Genomic DNA, 17,918 nt, shown 5'->3' on the forward strand with positions numbered 1-17,918 from the left:
TTATAAAAAGAAGTTAGTTGTCCCATTGTTCTTCCATTCCCTCACTAGTCTCTTCATTTCTCATATTTACATCTTTCTTTCTAAATGTTCCTATCCCCATGGATTTATTTAGTAATTATTATAAAATATTTTGAATCATCACTCAGGTTTATAGCATATTCTATGTTATATTACGGTAATTCGCACAACATACTAGGGGTTTGTTAGGTGTTAACTCGTTTTAACTCGCATCGAGAAATATCCAGTAAGATCGTGAACGCCCCCTTTTTTCTTAGCATGCAAATGTTAATTTTTCCGTATTGCTCCTCGACTGGTAGAACCAAAAATAAAGTTATAACGCTATCTATGCACTCGAAAAGAAATAACAAATGTCATGCTTCAATTTTGCCGACATACCTAACTTGTACCCTAATGGCTAACAGCCTACGACTTCACAGTATAGGTGGATGTATTTTCATATCCGTGGATGTATGAATGACAGTAATAGGACAGGTAGAAATTAATAAAAGAAATGTATTGGCCTGATTTAATTAATGCGTATTTAAAAATAAAAATAATATGAACGAAAAAACAGATGTTAAATTCATGGCCGCCATGTTTGTTACCTACATCCTGACGGCCAGCAATCTGACTTGACCACTATTCGATTCGACTTTACATCTAACATTAGCCCTGGCCTGTTAGATCGAGCAATGTTAACTAGCCGATTCTTACAAGTTACGTCATCAATTCTCTTGATCTACCACGACCTAACAGAGTTAACACAAAGATCGTGAATACCCCTATTGAAAGATTTATGGTTTTGTTTTGTTATTCACATAAATTCCGGGGCAAAAATATTATATATACATATTTACTGTTATATTATATTGTTTTTATATTAATCCATATTTGTCTTTAGTAGTCATAATTGACCGTATAATTACTTAACTTAATAATACATTTAATCTAAGGTCTTGGTGGAGATGAAAACGCAATTGTCACGAGCGGGATTTGAACCCACGACCTTTGGCTCATTAAACCTGCTCATTATACCTCACTGCTCTAATTACTTGAGCTTGTGGCTTCGATCCACTCGGACACCAACTCCTTACCTGATTTTGGTATGTACTGTACTTAGTACAATGCAACATTTTTCTCTGGCATTCAGATTAGCGTTAATAATACTATAATATTTGGTGATGAGTTTTAAAAGCACCCAACATCAACACAAGCTCTGACAATGAATGATCAAAATTAGTGTTTTTTGTGCCTTTTGTTATTACAAGTCAACGACCTTTTATTCTAATAGTTTAATAATCACTTGCAGATGAGATGGCGAATATTATTTGACATCAGCTTAACAGTTATTCACTAAAGTTTTAAAACACAATTAAAAGAACAAATTTAAAGACTCGTCTGTATTTGCTACTTGTACAATCTGCCCGGAGAAGACATCTGGCGTTAAGTCATTAACCGGAGGGTGGGTACTTCCACCTTCCGCTCACGGTTTAGGAATGATACCGTCGAAATGAGCAATTTCGTAAATTGCCTAATGGTGATGAGCATTTTCCGCCACCCCTTCTGGAGACGGGAGCCTGTTTTACAACCGGCCCAAACTACTATGGTCGTTAGTGATTAAGTAGTAGTTAAGATTAGTATACATATAAATAAAACAAAGAGAATAAATGTTGCGGAATTCAAACGGGGCGACGGACGTGTCTTGCTTATAGAAACGAACCCGTTCCATATGAATAACGGTAGAAAAAAAAAATATAGTAGATATAGATGTATTAGTCGAGGTGTAATACACTGCGCCCTTTAAGAGCTATTGTACCCCTCGTTCTGTACCTATAGCACACCGGCGAGTCCTATTTCATCAAGAAACATGATTAGTAAGCCGGGTTTCAGTGGTTGAAGCTCGTCTTCAGTCACATTGTACATCCCAAATCACTTCGTTCTGCGGGCAAGTGTAGCACCACAGTTTGTTAACAGGTGTGTTGGTGTCTCCTCTGCCTCTTTGCAAAATCTGCATGTGCCCTCCTGGATTAATCCAATCTTCTTTTAATGTACCTTTAGTTTGCAGTGTCCTATTAAGAATCCTGCTCGGATTCGCAGTTTTTTCTTGCTTCCTTTGGTACATTCTGTTCCTACTTTCCTTTCGAAATCTGTTAGGTTTTTGGATTGTTTGTGTCCAATGAGTGAATTCCATTGTTCCTTCATTTTCTTTTTGTCCTTCTGTCTGAGATTCAATACATATTAGAAATGACTAATATTGTCAGTTTTCCGTGAGGTTTGTGGGGTGACGAGCCCTTACTTTGGTTGTTTCCGATCATTTTCGTCTGCCTACGATACCTATCTCACAGACTATCACTGAAGGGCGAAAAGCCGAAAAGCGTGTGACCCACTAATACAAAGGATAGAAGGAGGAAGGTGATTGGAATCGACGAACTCTTGATAGGTAATAAAATTATTGAAAATCCGCTAAACACATTAGTTTATCAGAAAAATTTTGTAGTAAAAAATATAGTTGGAAAGGGAACAGAGGTTTGAAAGTGATATTAGTATGTTAATATCATAGATAGTACATAGCAGAATTTGTTTATTAAAATATACATATAAATGCCTTAACCCTTTCTACCCTTATCGGAAGGAATAATGAAAATGCAAGAAGAAAAATTAAAAGAGAAAAACATAGTTTAAGAAAGTATATGTAATTTTAACTAAAATCTAAAACGATGAACGAACGAATGAACTAGGCACAATAATACAGTAATAGATATATAAATTTATATTATAATAAATTTGTAAATTAATTGACCTCTGTGAAGCCGAATGGTTAGGACGTCCGACTCGTATTTGCCACGCTAGCGGTTTTGGGTTCGAATCCCCCGGCATAACCCATGGTTTTTCAATGACTGCTCTTCCACGACATCCGAACGGCTATTTTAAATTGAGTACAATTTCAAAAACTACTCGTTTAAAAGTTAAATAGTATTATATCTACTAATTTACAATTTTACCACCACAAAAAGAAAATGTCCTTAGGGAGATGTTTTGTTCAAATTGATTATCAATAAAGCAGATGTGCTTATTATTGTACGATTTACTGACGTATGTACTTTTAGATGATTGGGTATTATAATCTTGCAGGCTTACGTTTTTCGTTATTTTGCTTTTTCTTCCGCGTTTCGGAGTATACTCGTGTAATCATGACCAAGGACACATCATGGATCATTTAAAGAAACAGTGTTTTTCTCGGCTACCGGATTGCCAATTTAGAAAAGACACGTAACAATTCAAATCACATTAAAATTTTCAAAAGGACAACCAAGGCCGTATAAACGTAGAAGAGCTACAGCTTATGGAGGAAATATAGGTCGGAGGTCAGGTATGTTCGAAGTTGTAACGTCAGGCCCCAATTGTTCTGAAAGGATTGAGCTCACAATATTTGCGGTTAGCCCGTCCGACGGGATAGCACGTGTGGAGGGTGGCTTTTGTCGACCTGTGAAAGAACCGGATACCGCGGCGATGCCGGTAAGTAAAGTCCGAATTGAAAGGGTGTGTTTAGAGAAGACGGAGCAGAAGAGACACGTGCCAACTGGGACCGGATGGAGTAAGAATACCACGTGCTCCTCCACTATTGTCTTAACCTTACCAGTTGTAACGTTGCACAATTATAACGTCTTGCTGCGGCCACGATGCACCTTAACCGACCATAGTCTATCCATTCACTGTAGATTTCTAACAACAAACGACTCGTGTTAAACAAAAAGCATGGTCGGCAAACCTACTTTGCATATGGGCTGTGCGAAAAGGTCGAACCACAAAGAAACTAATACATTACAATCCTTGGTCATATGTGTTATTTTTAAGAGAAAACTACGGGGGATGATTTAACCTTTGCAATAGCGAACCCCGGCAAAAATTGTTAATCAAAGTAGTTAGGCATCGTTCACGTACTGCATTCATCAATTTTCATTGGTTGCTACTGTCTTGTAGGTTTGGATTTGGTCTTCTGGCGTTCTTGTCTTCTTTTTTGAATATGCCATCTTTTGTTTATTGGGGTTTTTAGTATAGACTTCGACCGTTGTTTTAGACGAGCTTTCATACCATGGTGAGTGTCGCTTCTTTTGCCCCGACGAGGGCGAACGAGTAGCTTTAATTAAGACTCCCTCTACTTCGACTTAGGTCATTTGCTACCTCATTTCCGGATCCAATTACCTTATGATTGCGGGTAATTGCAGCCGTGGCCTACACTTTACCTAACAAATTACCTCGCCCGGCCGGGACACTCGCTCGATCCCGGCTAATTCAACTAAATTTGTTTTACATAATCGTTTCTAATTTTATAAGTGAGCTATCCGTAATTTGATAATAATTTTCATGGGCGACCGCCTCCGCGCATCCATTCCGCTCCAGTCTGTCATTAGCGGGGTATTAATAATATTGGGGATTATCTTAATAAGGTCTATAGCTCTTTACAGCTTTGGCTACGTGCTACCCGACCCACCCGGCAACACTTTTCACATAATTGTATAAAAGCGATGACGCAAGGCGTGACAATCTATTCGACACCGAAACACTTGTTAAGTCCACCACCATTTTCTCATCCCCACTGCGGCCACTTCGCAACATTTTTATTTTCAGACTCGAAATGACCAATTTTATGCTCGAAATGAGCCTTTGGTGAATAAGAGACTCACACGCGCTTTCCCTTCTCACAAATTCTAAAACTGGAAAAATCAATTTTCATGTTCTACCACTACAATACGTACAGCATAATAACATTCGATTGTATATCTGCAAATAACTACCTAGGCATACTTTTAATGTGACAATTTTGAAAATAGTTTTAAACAATTTATTAGCGACTCGTCTCTAAACACTCAAACGTTCCTAGTAAAAGAAATTTTCTGGAAAAATATGCTTCTCGCATCAATTTTCTCCAATAATGATGTTAGTCCACAGTAATTAGTAATTATATATGAGAAATGATAGGGGGACATTAATTGGAGTTGAGAGAATAACACTATTTAGGCAACGAAGATTTTGACTTGCAAATTATTATTTTCAACACATCGCACGAGGTGTCATTACAAATAACTATATTCTTCTTTGCTCATTTTACAAACACTCACTTCTGACTTCCCCTCTTCAATGGTGAATTCCCTGTGACAAATAACTTCATAGCTACTTAACTAAACAGTGTTTTTAAATGAGAAATGATAAAAACAGTCAAAGGAAAATAATAGTTTTAACCTGATCTGTATTCCATTTTTTTCTTCAATATGACAGACAGAATACCATTTGTAGCCCAAAATGAGAAGCAAAATAAGTTAACAGTTTATGACCGAGCAGTCGCGTAGTGTAGACACGAGTATTTAAGAAAATAATTCTAATATAGTTAACATTATTTTTTTACAACCTTAGAGTGCAAAGAATCACCCACTAACACTTCTAGTAGGGTCGAGGAGCTGTCTCGCGACCTGTTGGGACCACAGCCGCTTTAATCTCTTTGAGGGATTATTAGGGATAGTTGTTAGGATTAAAACTAAGAGATTAGGGTTTATTAAAGGGAGTTTTGGAATTTTATGTACACATTTCATCACACGACATCTTTCACAAAAGGAATGTTAAGGTCATTGGATTGGGCCGTATGGATGCGATGATAGTTGGATAGTTTGGTTGGACCCCAAAGTTTAGTACTGTATGTCCAAATGCAATTAGGGTCTGTTTTAATCTTTTATCAAGAAGTCGTGAGGTTATTTTGTAGCTTCTAGTCGTTTCCTGTTTTTCCGTCTTGTCTGTGGATTCCAAGTCATATGTATGATGTAGGTATAGTGGCGGCATCATTCCACGTCGGGGGGAGGGGTAAAAGTTATGTGTTTTCTTTTATCTACATTATTTTTAGGCGATTTGAAAGGAAGGGATTTTCATCGGAGGATAGGATAGCAGTATATTCCGCCAAGGTGTGAATAGATGTGTCAGGATGTTTTGGGAGGTCAGTAGTACACGTCGAATAAAAGATCGGACCAAGGATACTACCCTGGACTCCAGCTTAACAGGATAGTAGTCAGAGAAAGGTATTCCCTGACTGTCCTGAAAGAAGCGGTCAGTCAGCCATGCCGAAATAGGTGAAGGGAAGCTCTTGAGCTTTCAGAGCACATGCGGATCTCAGACCCTATGAAAGGCTTGATCCACATCAATGAAAGCATCCGAGCTGTACTGTTTCAGCTCCAGAGAGGAAGAGAGTGTCTACAACATGTTGACATTGCGGGATTGTGGAGTGTTTTTACAGCGGCCAAACTGGAGCTAATATAATAGCTAATTGGATATTCTTTTCTCGCTTATCCGGTGATTGGATTGAGGCAAATGGTTAGGTTTATGGCTTTTTATAATGGTAAGCTTCCTCTGTAAAGGAATGAGTAGCTCTTAGGACAGCATATAAAGGTATGTTAGGAAGAGGTTTGATTTTTTTATGGAGTGAATGAAGGATTTCAAAGATTATAATATTACGGGATTTCTGAAGGATAAAAAGCTTTTGGGAGAGAGCAAAGCGGTATTCTCTATGCTTTCGGGTGGTATAATTATAGTTGATAAAAATAATAAGTGATGATGAATAAATAAAAGACATAGGTAATTTATTGCAATAAAATAACCAAAAGAAAATATTAGTCAGGCGGAGGTAGCAGTAATTGAAAAAATTATTAATACTTGTTCATTTGTACAAATGGATGTTATTTTAGATGTATATGAAAGCGGTTCTGTTTATTGAAAAGGATCAGAATGCTAATGTTTTTGCTATGGGATAATTTAAATAATTTATTTTTGAATGTTTTGTTTTGCTTTGGAACCTTGTGACATTCTGGTTTGCGTTTGAAATTCCATCATCGATCTGTGGATTGGAAACACGCCGTTTGCCGGTGATGTAACAACGTCGACATGCCAACTCCTGTGTATAATTACCTTTGATAATTGAACACTCTGGGCGCAGAAGAGATATGTGGGACAGTAAATTATATTATTGCATGCCAGTTTGAATTAGTACCCGGTGCGATACATTAGACAGATAATGAAACGAAACCATGTTATTTCCACTGTTCCAAGGTTCAGGGATATTACGACTATTTAATTCGGGTTTTTCTTTTTTGTTTTCACCGATGACTCCACCGGAAGCCGGGTAATTCTTAATGACAGCAGCTCGTCGTACCGGGAGTCCGTGTAATAACTAATGTAAATTAACCAGCTCTTGTCATTCCTACAGTCCCACAATACACGGGCACAACCTACAATTATGCAAGTAATGACCACATTAAACCTCCACTGTAAATATACGAAATTTTCTTTTCTCTTTCTAAAAAAAATTAATTTGAACTTCAAAATGGAAGTAAGATGTATTCATGAAACCCCCCCTCTAAAAAAATCACCCCACGGTTTAGCAAATGTACAGAGAGGAGACAATTGGTGAAGCCAACTGTATCATAAGTCGTAACCTGTTAAATTGCATCTGTCAACTGTGGTTTACTTATTACTTAAAAAAATAGCAAAAACTACTACTTATATGATATTCAATATGCCTGGTCTTTCTACAGTTTTCATTGTCCATATCAAGTTATTGGAACGTTGATGAAGCCAACGATTTCGTTTTCACGATCATTGTGTTTGGTCGTGTTAAATCGAGAAAAATTATGCTATTTAATATTGCTCCATTTGCTCCATCTAAGGGGGTTGACCCGTGTCAGCTGTTAAGTCGAATCGACTAGCAGTGTAGTCAGACTATTAGCCGTTAGGACTCAGCTAACAAACATGGTCGGCATGAATTGAACAGCTGGTTATTAGTTGTTATGTATTTTTATATTTTTTAATAATTAAATTCGACCAATACATTTATTTTGTTTATTTCCGACCTAGCATCGTAGCTTTATAGTGGAGGCATGAGATCTTTCAACTTTTCAACTGTATTGTTGTGTATTTAGGTTATCCTTTGCAGTAAGGTTCATTACTCGATTCACGATGCCGGTATTCTATCTTCTTCTTAACCTGATCACTTCGGATATTTGTCTTTGCTTATTTTAATAGTTAAAGTTAGTTTAAAATGTCATTCTTGTAAACATTCAACCAGCACTTCTTCCATTTCACCGTACAATTTTTTACACAAATCAATGATGGATTTTGATTCAAAGACTTTCTTCCGACTGACGTTTGATATTTTGAAAAAACTCTTCATTTTCAACTGAAAACGAAAGCTTTACTAACCTTAACATATCTTCGAGAACTGCTTTACTTTCGATAACAGTTTTTGTTCTACTAATCACAACGGGCAGCACTACGGTGAAGAACTAACATGTTATTATCGAAATAAGAAATGGGGCTTTCACAATCTTATTGAATACTTTAGACTTTACAAACATTAACATCAAACATAAATCATAAATACCCCTAATGGTTTAAAGGCTTTATGATTTTTCTTCTAAAGCGGTCATTTGTGCTCAAAACCTAGTTGAACAACTACACAAATAAAAGCGCTAGTGTGAAAATTAATTCTTTTTTCTTTGAGACGAGGCATCAAGCGATTAACAATAATGGTTATTAACAATCGGAATGTTTGTTCTGACTTTGTAATTTTCGACTTCCGAGGTCCGGTTAGTCGCCTCCGGACAATTGAATAATATTCACTCTTTAAACATCATTAATGATCACCATTAAACGGACCCTGAAGTGCCTCCGGAAATCTAGGAGCGCCCGGTAGCAACGAAGGTTGCACTTAAAAGTAGCCATGATCACTCTTGTCCTTGTTAAGTGCAAGTGTTCACTTATCTACCTTCTTCTGTGTTCCGATTTTTGTAGCCAATAAAATTTTGTTTATTCCTTTCAATTATAGATAATTAACAATTAAACCTACAGAGGGACCGTTGTGGAATAAAACAGCTTTTCAAAGACTCGATAAATAAATTTGTGCAATCGGAAGCAATTCATTTGGATGTAGATGTAGGATCATTTTTATGTTTTAAAGTTTCAGTTATTTTTTTGTCCAAAATAACATTTTTTTCTAGAATAAAACATAATAACACACTGAGCATTAAATATACTAAAGGGCCCCTGACTCCATAAACATTTCAAAGTATATGTCTGTTACAGTTCTACTTAAAAGTATAAATTGCCACTCTTTCCTTTTTTGGACTTACTTATCGTCTGTTGACGCATTACAATATTAACGAACGTGTTACCAGAAGAATGAAAGCTAACTAAGGAATTTATCCTTCTGGCATCACTGGACGTGAAAAGGGCCTTTGATTTGGCCTTGGTAGCCCACAATCCTCAAGCAATTGCAAGAAGAAAAAATGCTCCAAAGACATATACAATCTAGCCAAAGCATACTTCAAAGAACAGTATTCTACGCACGTCAACGACGAAGGTCACAAAAAGCAAGAAATAAGTTGCCCAAAGGAATCTTTCTGCCGACCGGGATTTTAGTCAACAATGTACGACCCGGTTGTAACCTGTAGGGTCCGGTGCCCATCGGATACTAAAGTGATAGCTTTTGCAGGCAATCTGTAATTTGTGGCATCAGGCAAATCCTAAAATGAAGCACAATCAACGTCAAACGAAAATCTTTATCTGTTGGAAAAATGGGACTGGGAGTATATCTGTCCTTCAGACCTGAGAAGAGCTAAGTCCTTCTATAACCAGAAAGCGAAACCTTAGGAATACCATATTACATCAGGCAAACTACTAGAAGAGTTTAAAACTCTAATGTATCTGGATGTACTGGAGGACAAAAAGCTCTAATGGAAAGTCCACATTAATTTTATCAGTAAAAAGGCACAAGAGCTGATCAATAGGATGTTGCGAAGAGCTAAAGTCTATTGGGGTATCGGGACCCTCTTCTTCCTGGCAGTATGTGCACAGTGTTTCTTCTGTCTGTCCTCCTATCCGGTGCATGTATCTTCTTAAGCGGCAGTGCTCTGTTAGGAGTCCAACCAGAATCCTGGTTCTGTCGCGGTTGCCCTCCAGTAATTCCATGGTAAATCTTCCGGATGGCCCTTCTATGAATCACTCCGCGTGCCTCATACCTGGGGTGTGCTCAACCAGGTTTTGGACTCAATAAGGATCCATTTTTAGATGCATCCTTTTTTTGTGGCAAGATGCTGTGTCACAGTTGGGTTCAGGGCTTAGAGGGTTCATTTTGGTTCGTTTATTGGCCACCTAGTGGGGCACTCGAGGTGATGGCAGCACTGGTTTGGGCTAAAGCTATGAGGAAAGGCGAACGTAGTCCCTAAGACAAAGGAAACTACTACCTAGGATGATGAAAGGATACTGGAATATCTCTTTCCATGCAACATTGTTAATCAAAATGAAAAAAGAAATTTAATGGAATATGTGAACAGAAAAAGAGTAACACAGAAATGGAATGACCGTTGAAAGCTAATGAAGGGCATCATCCATCTAACAAAATAAAAGCATTACTGCCCACAGGAATATCTCCCTGAGACAGTAATTTTACTAAAAGTAGTTGATATTATGAGTTGGTGGGGACCCCCAATAATGTTATTTGGACCGAACCCAATATTTCCCATTTTTCGGAAGCAATTCAGGGTACCAATTGGAAGGATGGGAGGTCATGTATACGGAGACTACTGATGAAAAACCGACAAATTTTTCCAACAATAAAATATTGTTGTCATCACTTCACATGGAAGAATACACAGGTGCTAACTGAAAACGGAAAACCTGCTCTATTCCTAACACGAATCCACATCACAGAGAGACATGCATATGCAGTACTCATGGGCTACAAACTTGGGAGCACGTAATATATGCACATTTTAAAGTTGAGAAATTGAAAATGGAAAGGCAATCGCACTACAACCCGGCCAACAACTTACTGCCTAGTACAGACAAATTTCACTAACAATGGATTTTTGAAAAATTATAAATATGAAAACAATAGCTAACAATTTCTTTTAACTCACTAAATCCACCGATCTTATTTAAATCACTATCATTCCCACAGTAAATATTGAGTTCAATAATACATTATGCTAAAACTTAAATTATTAATTTTTTATAAACGGGCACCTGCTCTTGGGCCAAAGCCCGCGCAGGTGCCCCTTATGCAGAGAAAGGTTGCTCGATGTGTCCCACTTCGAAACGTCATGCTCTGGCCCCCTACAGGGAGCGTGTAGGCATGCCATCCAATCTGAAAATCGTACTCGAGCACTGTAGCGGGTTTCTGGGTCCCCTGTTCTGCTTTCTAGGGGAAATTGCTTTTTTTAAATTGTATATAGTCTTATGTGTTGAGTGTCTATATGTTTTGTCTGAGGGCATTTATTTATTAGCGTGAATGGCGAGGGGCGAGGGTGAAATATAACGTCATCATTGCCCCTCGAACGTTGAGAGCGTATGAATGTGTGTTCGGGGTCGATGGCGGAATATTTATAAAAGCACTCCATCGACCCCGATCTAGATTAGTTTGAGTATAGGTCGGTGGAGGAATATCAAGTACTCCACCGGCCAAACGGAATGAGTGTACTGTATGGATGTATTTATGTATTTGTATGTATTTATTTGTATGAATGTAGTGTTTGAAGGGTAAATAGAATATAGACTTAGTTGGGGGCTGAAATTACCTAGATGTCGGCAAAAAAAAAAAAAAGTTTAAAGACGTCTGTAATCATAAGTAGCAAATGTAAATTAAACTCTCAGTACAGGGTTTACTGTGCTGAGCAAAAAATTATATTATCGATAAAATAAATAATTCGACAACCTTTTCTTAGCAAGCATTTTGGTGATTGGTTATATTTTCTGTTTCAGATGGAGTCAACAGTACATCGTGTTACCCGAGCCAAATGCGAGGTGAGTTTTCTTTATTTATATTTATGTTTTTAAATTATTTGTTTTCTCGTTCATTTCTTCCTTTAATCGTTGAAAAATTGAAATTTGATAACAATCATTAGGAGTCGGTGGACCTTTTTAACCCGCTGCTTATGCATGAGTCAATTAATATTGTATATCCAGTAATACCAAGGTTTACTACGTTAATTACACCCCTGTTAATATCATAATTATTAGCCTCCTAAATACCCGTTAAACCTGCTTTCAACTGTTGTATACCTTCGGTTTTCAGCTTTTAAAAAGGTAAAAATGGAAACTCAAAAAAAAAAAAAAAAGTGCTCTTGTAAAAATTCGACGACCCTTCCTCAGGATAAGACACTTGCATATAAACGATGAGAACCGATGGGATTATCTGATGGTGAGTTAAATTCTTCCCACACACACCTGAAGAGACGGAGTCGCGGGTAGAAGGGGCTACCGCGAGTAATTGGCCCGGACACCTGCACCACGTGCCCCAGGAACAAGGAAACCCCCTTAAAGCCTATTAACCGCCGGAACTACCGCTTAGACTTGTATCCGGTAAGTCACTCCTACGACTCCCAGGTGACTTGCAATTAATATAGTCAATTACACAATGCGTAGTTGAAGTTTTGAAAAGACTCGGAGGGGTCTTGGAATCCCATTCATTTACTACAATCACACTTGGCTCTTTTTCCAAAAAGTCTTAACTTGTTGGACATTCTAGTCGTAGAAATATAAATATAAGGAAGATGAAATGTTATTGCATTTGTATTTAATAAGTGCTTAAAAAAATGAGTAGGGATGGTTAGGGATATTCACAGAATATGACTTCCTTCTATGATTCTATGCCTTATTGGTGTGATCGTCTCGTTCGCTTCCTTTCCCTTCGGATTTACCTCGGTCGTAACTATTTACTTCGAAAATGGCTTTTAAATTGTTCACATCTGTTAGAAGAAGTTTGTATAGGATGGAGTATTCCGAAGAATGAAGTGAAAGAATTACTCGCCAAAGAACTGGCAGAGGTAGGCTATTCAGGAGTCGAAGTGCAGATAGCTTTTAACAGAACTGAAATTATTATTGTGGCAACAAGAAATTACGATAGAATAGAATCTTTATTCAAAATATTTACAACAGTGAGTGCCAGTTTATACTATAACCTCCTGCTCCAACAAATTTTTTTTTTAGAGATCAATAAAACAAAACAAAAATTAATTTATGGCTAACACATGTAAGAAAAACCCTAAGCGAAGTTTAAACTAGAGAATTTTTCACTCTTCTATTCCTGTAAGGAAAGTCCATGTCAGTGTTCCCAATTTGTCGAACTGACTGGTTACTGGTTAGCTTCACAGCTTTCATATAAATTGTTTGTGGCGCGTTTTACCATACCGCCCTGCGCTCAGTAAAGAGGATAGCCTCCGTTTTTGTGGGATTCATTTTAATCTTACATTTGTAACATAACCTCCAATACATGACGTGACCTTTGTAACTGCTGGTCATTGTATCCACTCTCCAGGACGAATTGTAGATGGCAATGTCTACAGCGTACAAGGCCAGCCTGAAATCATTAGAACTTGGCATTGTATGGACAAATATAAGAAAAAGGACAGGTCCTATTATAGTTCCATATGGGACAGAAGCAGAAGCGTCAAACTTTGAATTAAGTTTGAGTTGAGAAAGATTCCACATTTCCCATTAGATAAATATGAGTGAATGATTCTGATGTGCTATGGGGAGCTGTAGTCTGTCAGCCTGCTTATTATTTCAGCATGCAAACTGTGTCAAACGCCTATCAAAACCAAGACAGTTGCTTTCGTTGGTTAAATACCCTAGTTATGTCATCAACAACACTGGATAATTGCGCGGTGATGGAATAAGTCCTGACCGGAACCCAAATTGCTCATATCGGATATTCTAGTGGACATCCAAATGACGATTGATCCTAGCTAACAGTATTCTTTCAACACTTTAAATAGCTGTGAGCAGACTAATCGGCCTGTAGCTGTTTGGATCACTGAGTAATTCAGTAGGCTTCAGTATAAAAATCTCTAGAAGTTTATACTAAGGCTTTGGTGAGCAAATTGTTTTGTATATTGTCTGGGCCAGGGGATTTCTTATTTTTTGAATTGTTAATTTCTTTGAGAGTAGGGAGGTAACAGTCGAAGTCGAATGTGATTATGGCCGTCTCTGAGGAAGAGACACCTGTCGTTCTAAAAAAGAACTCAGTAGGAGAAAACAGAAGACGTATTAGAGAACTCAATTCTTTAGTTCAGAAAAGATTCCAGCTCGAACCCAACACCCTGGAATTGTATGCTTAAAGGGTGGTCACAAAAGGTTGCAATTGCACATGCTGATTTATTGACATGCAATCTCATTGGAGGCCTTATTGTCAAAAGGGCTATGGATTGTTGCGGTTCATTATGGAAAATGGAGCCAGAAATTGCTCACAGGATATAGAGCTAACCTCATAAGAGAAAAGAGTTCCTTCCCCTTCCGCTTTTAGATGTATATAAATCTTTTAGCTGGCCTCATACCTGGACTTTTGTCCAATATTTGAGTTTTTCTTTCTCAATCCAATTTTTCTAGTTCCAACTTAAGCACGCACTCCGGAATACTTAGTTGTGGTTCTGGTCCCTTGGGTGAGAGGGTTGCCTCTTTTTTGGCTAGTTGGTCAGCCTGTTAATTTCCACGCCTTCATGTTCTGGAACCCACTTCAAGGAATTTCGTTTTAGTTTCCCAGAGTAGGCAGTATAGGCACTCCCAGTCAAGTCTGGATGTAGCGGTTTGATGTTATAGTTAGTTATTTGTTTGAGGATTGTTTCAATTGTTCAACTTTTGTTGAATTGGTCTACTTGAAGTGTGATTCGTCTGGAAATAAATACTGTTGATTTGCCACGTTTTAAATGTCGAAACTGGTCAGATCGTTTTCTGGTGTTTTACGTTAGAAAAACTGTTATCATTTTCATACTGTTATCGCGATCGGGCACTGTCAATTTACCCAATGAAAACATCGTTCCGATTCCCTTTACCATTTACGTAATTTAGATTAAGAGATTTTTTTTGACAAAGTATTCATGTCAGACTTGCTTAGGACTCGGTAGATAATAATGATTTTGTCGAATGAGTACTGGTTGGCGTGTCAAAGTTGATAATGATGAATGGCTATTTTAATGGTGGTATTAATCGAAATATGTCAGGTTTGCTGTAATCGCCCATGTGGGGTAATCGATTTTTCTTTGAACATAACTGTTAAAAAGGCAAGACTAACGAACAAAAAAGATGACGTGTTCGTGAGCGTGGATTTTTATTTAAGAATCATAAATAAATTTCGAGTAACAAGTTTTATTTCTGTGTCACATGAGGTATAGTCTGGATGAAAAAACAAATTCAATTGTTACTGCCAAGTTTTCGAACTATTTTGAGATCATCATACTGGGAAAGCAATCTGCCTACAAATTGATATAATTAAGTTTTTAATAATGGGTTTCAAATTTCTTTTAAGACGGACTCTGTCCCAAAATTACCAGACTGTTAACACTCCTGATTCATTTGATTATTCAGGTTCAGTTCAAGATTTATATGATAGCATGAATGTTTGCAAAATGACCAAAATATTTTTTTTTAGATTTATTTATTTATTTTTTTTAATTCAGTCATTTTCCCGTCTGTAGTGAGATTCCAGTTCTTACCGTTTTATAGAGAGAAGAGTCTTAGGAAGGTGGAAGCCTTTTTCAACCGTTGAGAGTTGGGGCTTTTGAAACTTGATTACATTTTAATTGGGATGGAAACCGACTGCGCGCATGTGGGTTTAACGGAATTTAAAACGTTTAGGATGAGGGCCATTAGTTATTCCTTTCTTCGAGTACCATAAATATTTCCAGCCCAATTTCCGCACGGACGCCCTTCGCAATTGAATTTATCTACATATTTCCAAATCGACTTAAATTTAAATTCTTATGTAAATTGGTTAAATATGTTTGTGTTGGGCCAGGAGTTTAAGGCGTTTTTTTATTTTGCATTGAAAATGGATCAATCAACTTCCTGGTTTTGAATTACTTTTACTCTAAAGCCAAATCAACAATATTTTAGATAAATGGAAATTTATATTTTTGACACTATTATCGCCTGCTAATGTCTTATATAAGGCACACAGCTATAAGATACACACAATCAACAAAATAATAAACAAAACACGCCCACAAAAACGAAACATCACAAAACGGACAGAAAATTGGTCACATTTCACTTACAATGGGAAACAAACGTACAAAGTAACTTATTCAAGAGATTTGACGTAAAAACAGACAAGATGGACCAACTAGAAAAAAAAGAGAATATACGCACTAACATGCGAATAAGGAGACACATCGGATACAGATAGCACGAAAAATAAAAGATAGATACAAGGAACATATAAAATTGTTTAGGGAGAACGGCGGAAGATGAAATTACGCAGATTACAATTCAATCCTAAAAAAACTCATAAATACGCAAATTAACAATTACTCAAAAACATCATTTACAATATTAAAAACATTCCACAATTTAAAAAGAAAAAGGACCGAAGGTCAAAAAGACCAGTACAATCAAAAAGTTCCCCTTACTTAATCCACCAAGCACACTGACAAACATCACTAATACCTACACAGCCCCCATATCATCTCATGTGCCAATTTCGGCATTGTTTTATTCGCCAAAATTCAAGAAGCTGTAGTAAATCAGCCAAAAGTCACCATCAACTTTTTTATGAGTTGGGGCTTTGAATAATATGGTAGTGTTTCTCCATTGTCGAGCCACTTCAGTACGTCTGCTGTTGTGGAGAAAACACTTTTCATCATATTTCTATACAGAAAAGGTTCATTTCTGTTTCGGCAAAGAAGTGTTTCGTAAGCTTTATAACGATAATTTTGGGGGGTTCGTTTAATGCACGAGGAACCTACATTCGAGCTTTTTCACCTTTACAATTGCCTTAAAGTGGTCAGCGACGGTCGATTTGTTAACTCTGAAAGATTCTCGGACAGTTATGCTGGGATTTTCTTCAACCAAGACACGCAGAACATCGTCTAGGGAAGATATCATTCCACGATCTTCTTTGTCTTCAAATAATTAAGGTTTTTAGTTGAGATAAAAAAGTCAGTGTCACGAGCGGGATTCGAACCCACGACAGCTAGATATTTGTCGCCGAGAATCAAATAGATTACACGACATTGAAAAATGGCAAAAAGGAGGGAAAATTCAAAAGGTGGGGTTGAGATGGGAAGTTAGTGTCCGAGTGGATCGAGGTCACGATAGCTCAATTGGTAGAGCAGCGGCGTATCTAGCCAAAGGTTGTGGGTTCGAATCCCGCTCGTGGCACTTGACTTTTTTATCTCCGAAAGACCTTAATTAATTGAAACATATTAATTGGTCAAGTGGACCACGAAAACTAGTGAATTTGTCTTCAAAGCTAAAGTCTTCGTCTAAAATTTTTTTAACCATCCCTGAACGGCGCTCTGATTCTCACTGCCATCGCCCCCGATTTCATTTATGATGTTTCTGGCCGGTTGGGCACCGTTATGACTGAGGCTAAACTCTCAAACCGAAATTGCTTGAAAATCACGCGTTGACATCTTAGTAAAGACTGATTTATTCCGAAGTAACAAAATGCTACTGGGATAAGGTGCTACAAAAAAAGTGCTGACATTCGAACAAAAGAATAATCCACATAAACAGTGAATATAGAGGGGTAATGATAGAAAACATGCATTATTTTCCGGACAACCCAACTTAATATTTAGAAAAAGTCAGTGATGCGATCGGAGTATGAAAAATGATCATTTACTCCTCAACCATCTCCATAATTTCATTATCGTTGCCTTACTTCGGATGAATGGTTATTTTATTTATCTAATAACTGGGTCTATTAGCCCCTCGAATCGCGTGAATATGGAAATGAAGCGGATCGCCGAGTCCGTTCCTAATTGCATGTAAACAAAATTATTTTAAATTCAAAATCGTATAGAATAAATTAAACTCGTTCCCTGAGCGCGTTGTAGAAAAAAAACTTGTCCTGATAATGGTACACGTCCGACAATCAATTAAAG

General features: G+C 37.4%; 1 protein-coding gene across 2 annotated transcripts in view; it reads left to right on the forward strand.

The window, feature by feature from the left end:
* LOC106668841 (homeobox protein aristaless-like) overlaps positions 1-17,918 on the forward strand; it is a 173,318-nt gene that overhangs the window by 85,192 nt on the left and 70,208 nt on the right. For both annotated transcript variants that reach the window (XM_014397977.2, XM_014397976.2), the window contains exon 2: positions 11,797-11,838. In XM_014397977.2, the coding sequence (XP_014253463.1) occupies positions 11,797-11,838 (42 nt within the window). The remainder of the gene's footprint in view (positions 1-11,796; positions 11,839-17,918) is intronic.

This window comes from Cimex lectularius, unplaced genomic scaffold (assembly GCF_000648675.2).
Source record: "Cimex lectularius strain Harlan isolate CLEC.00 unplaced genomic scaffold, Clec_2.1 scaffold25, whole genome shotgun sequence".
NCBI lineage: Eukaryota > Metazoa > Arthropoda > Insecta > Hemiptera > Cimicidae > Cimex > Cimex lectularius.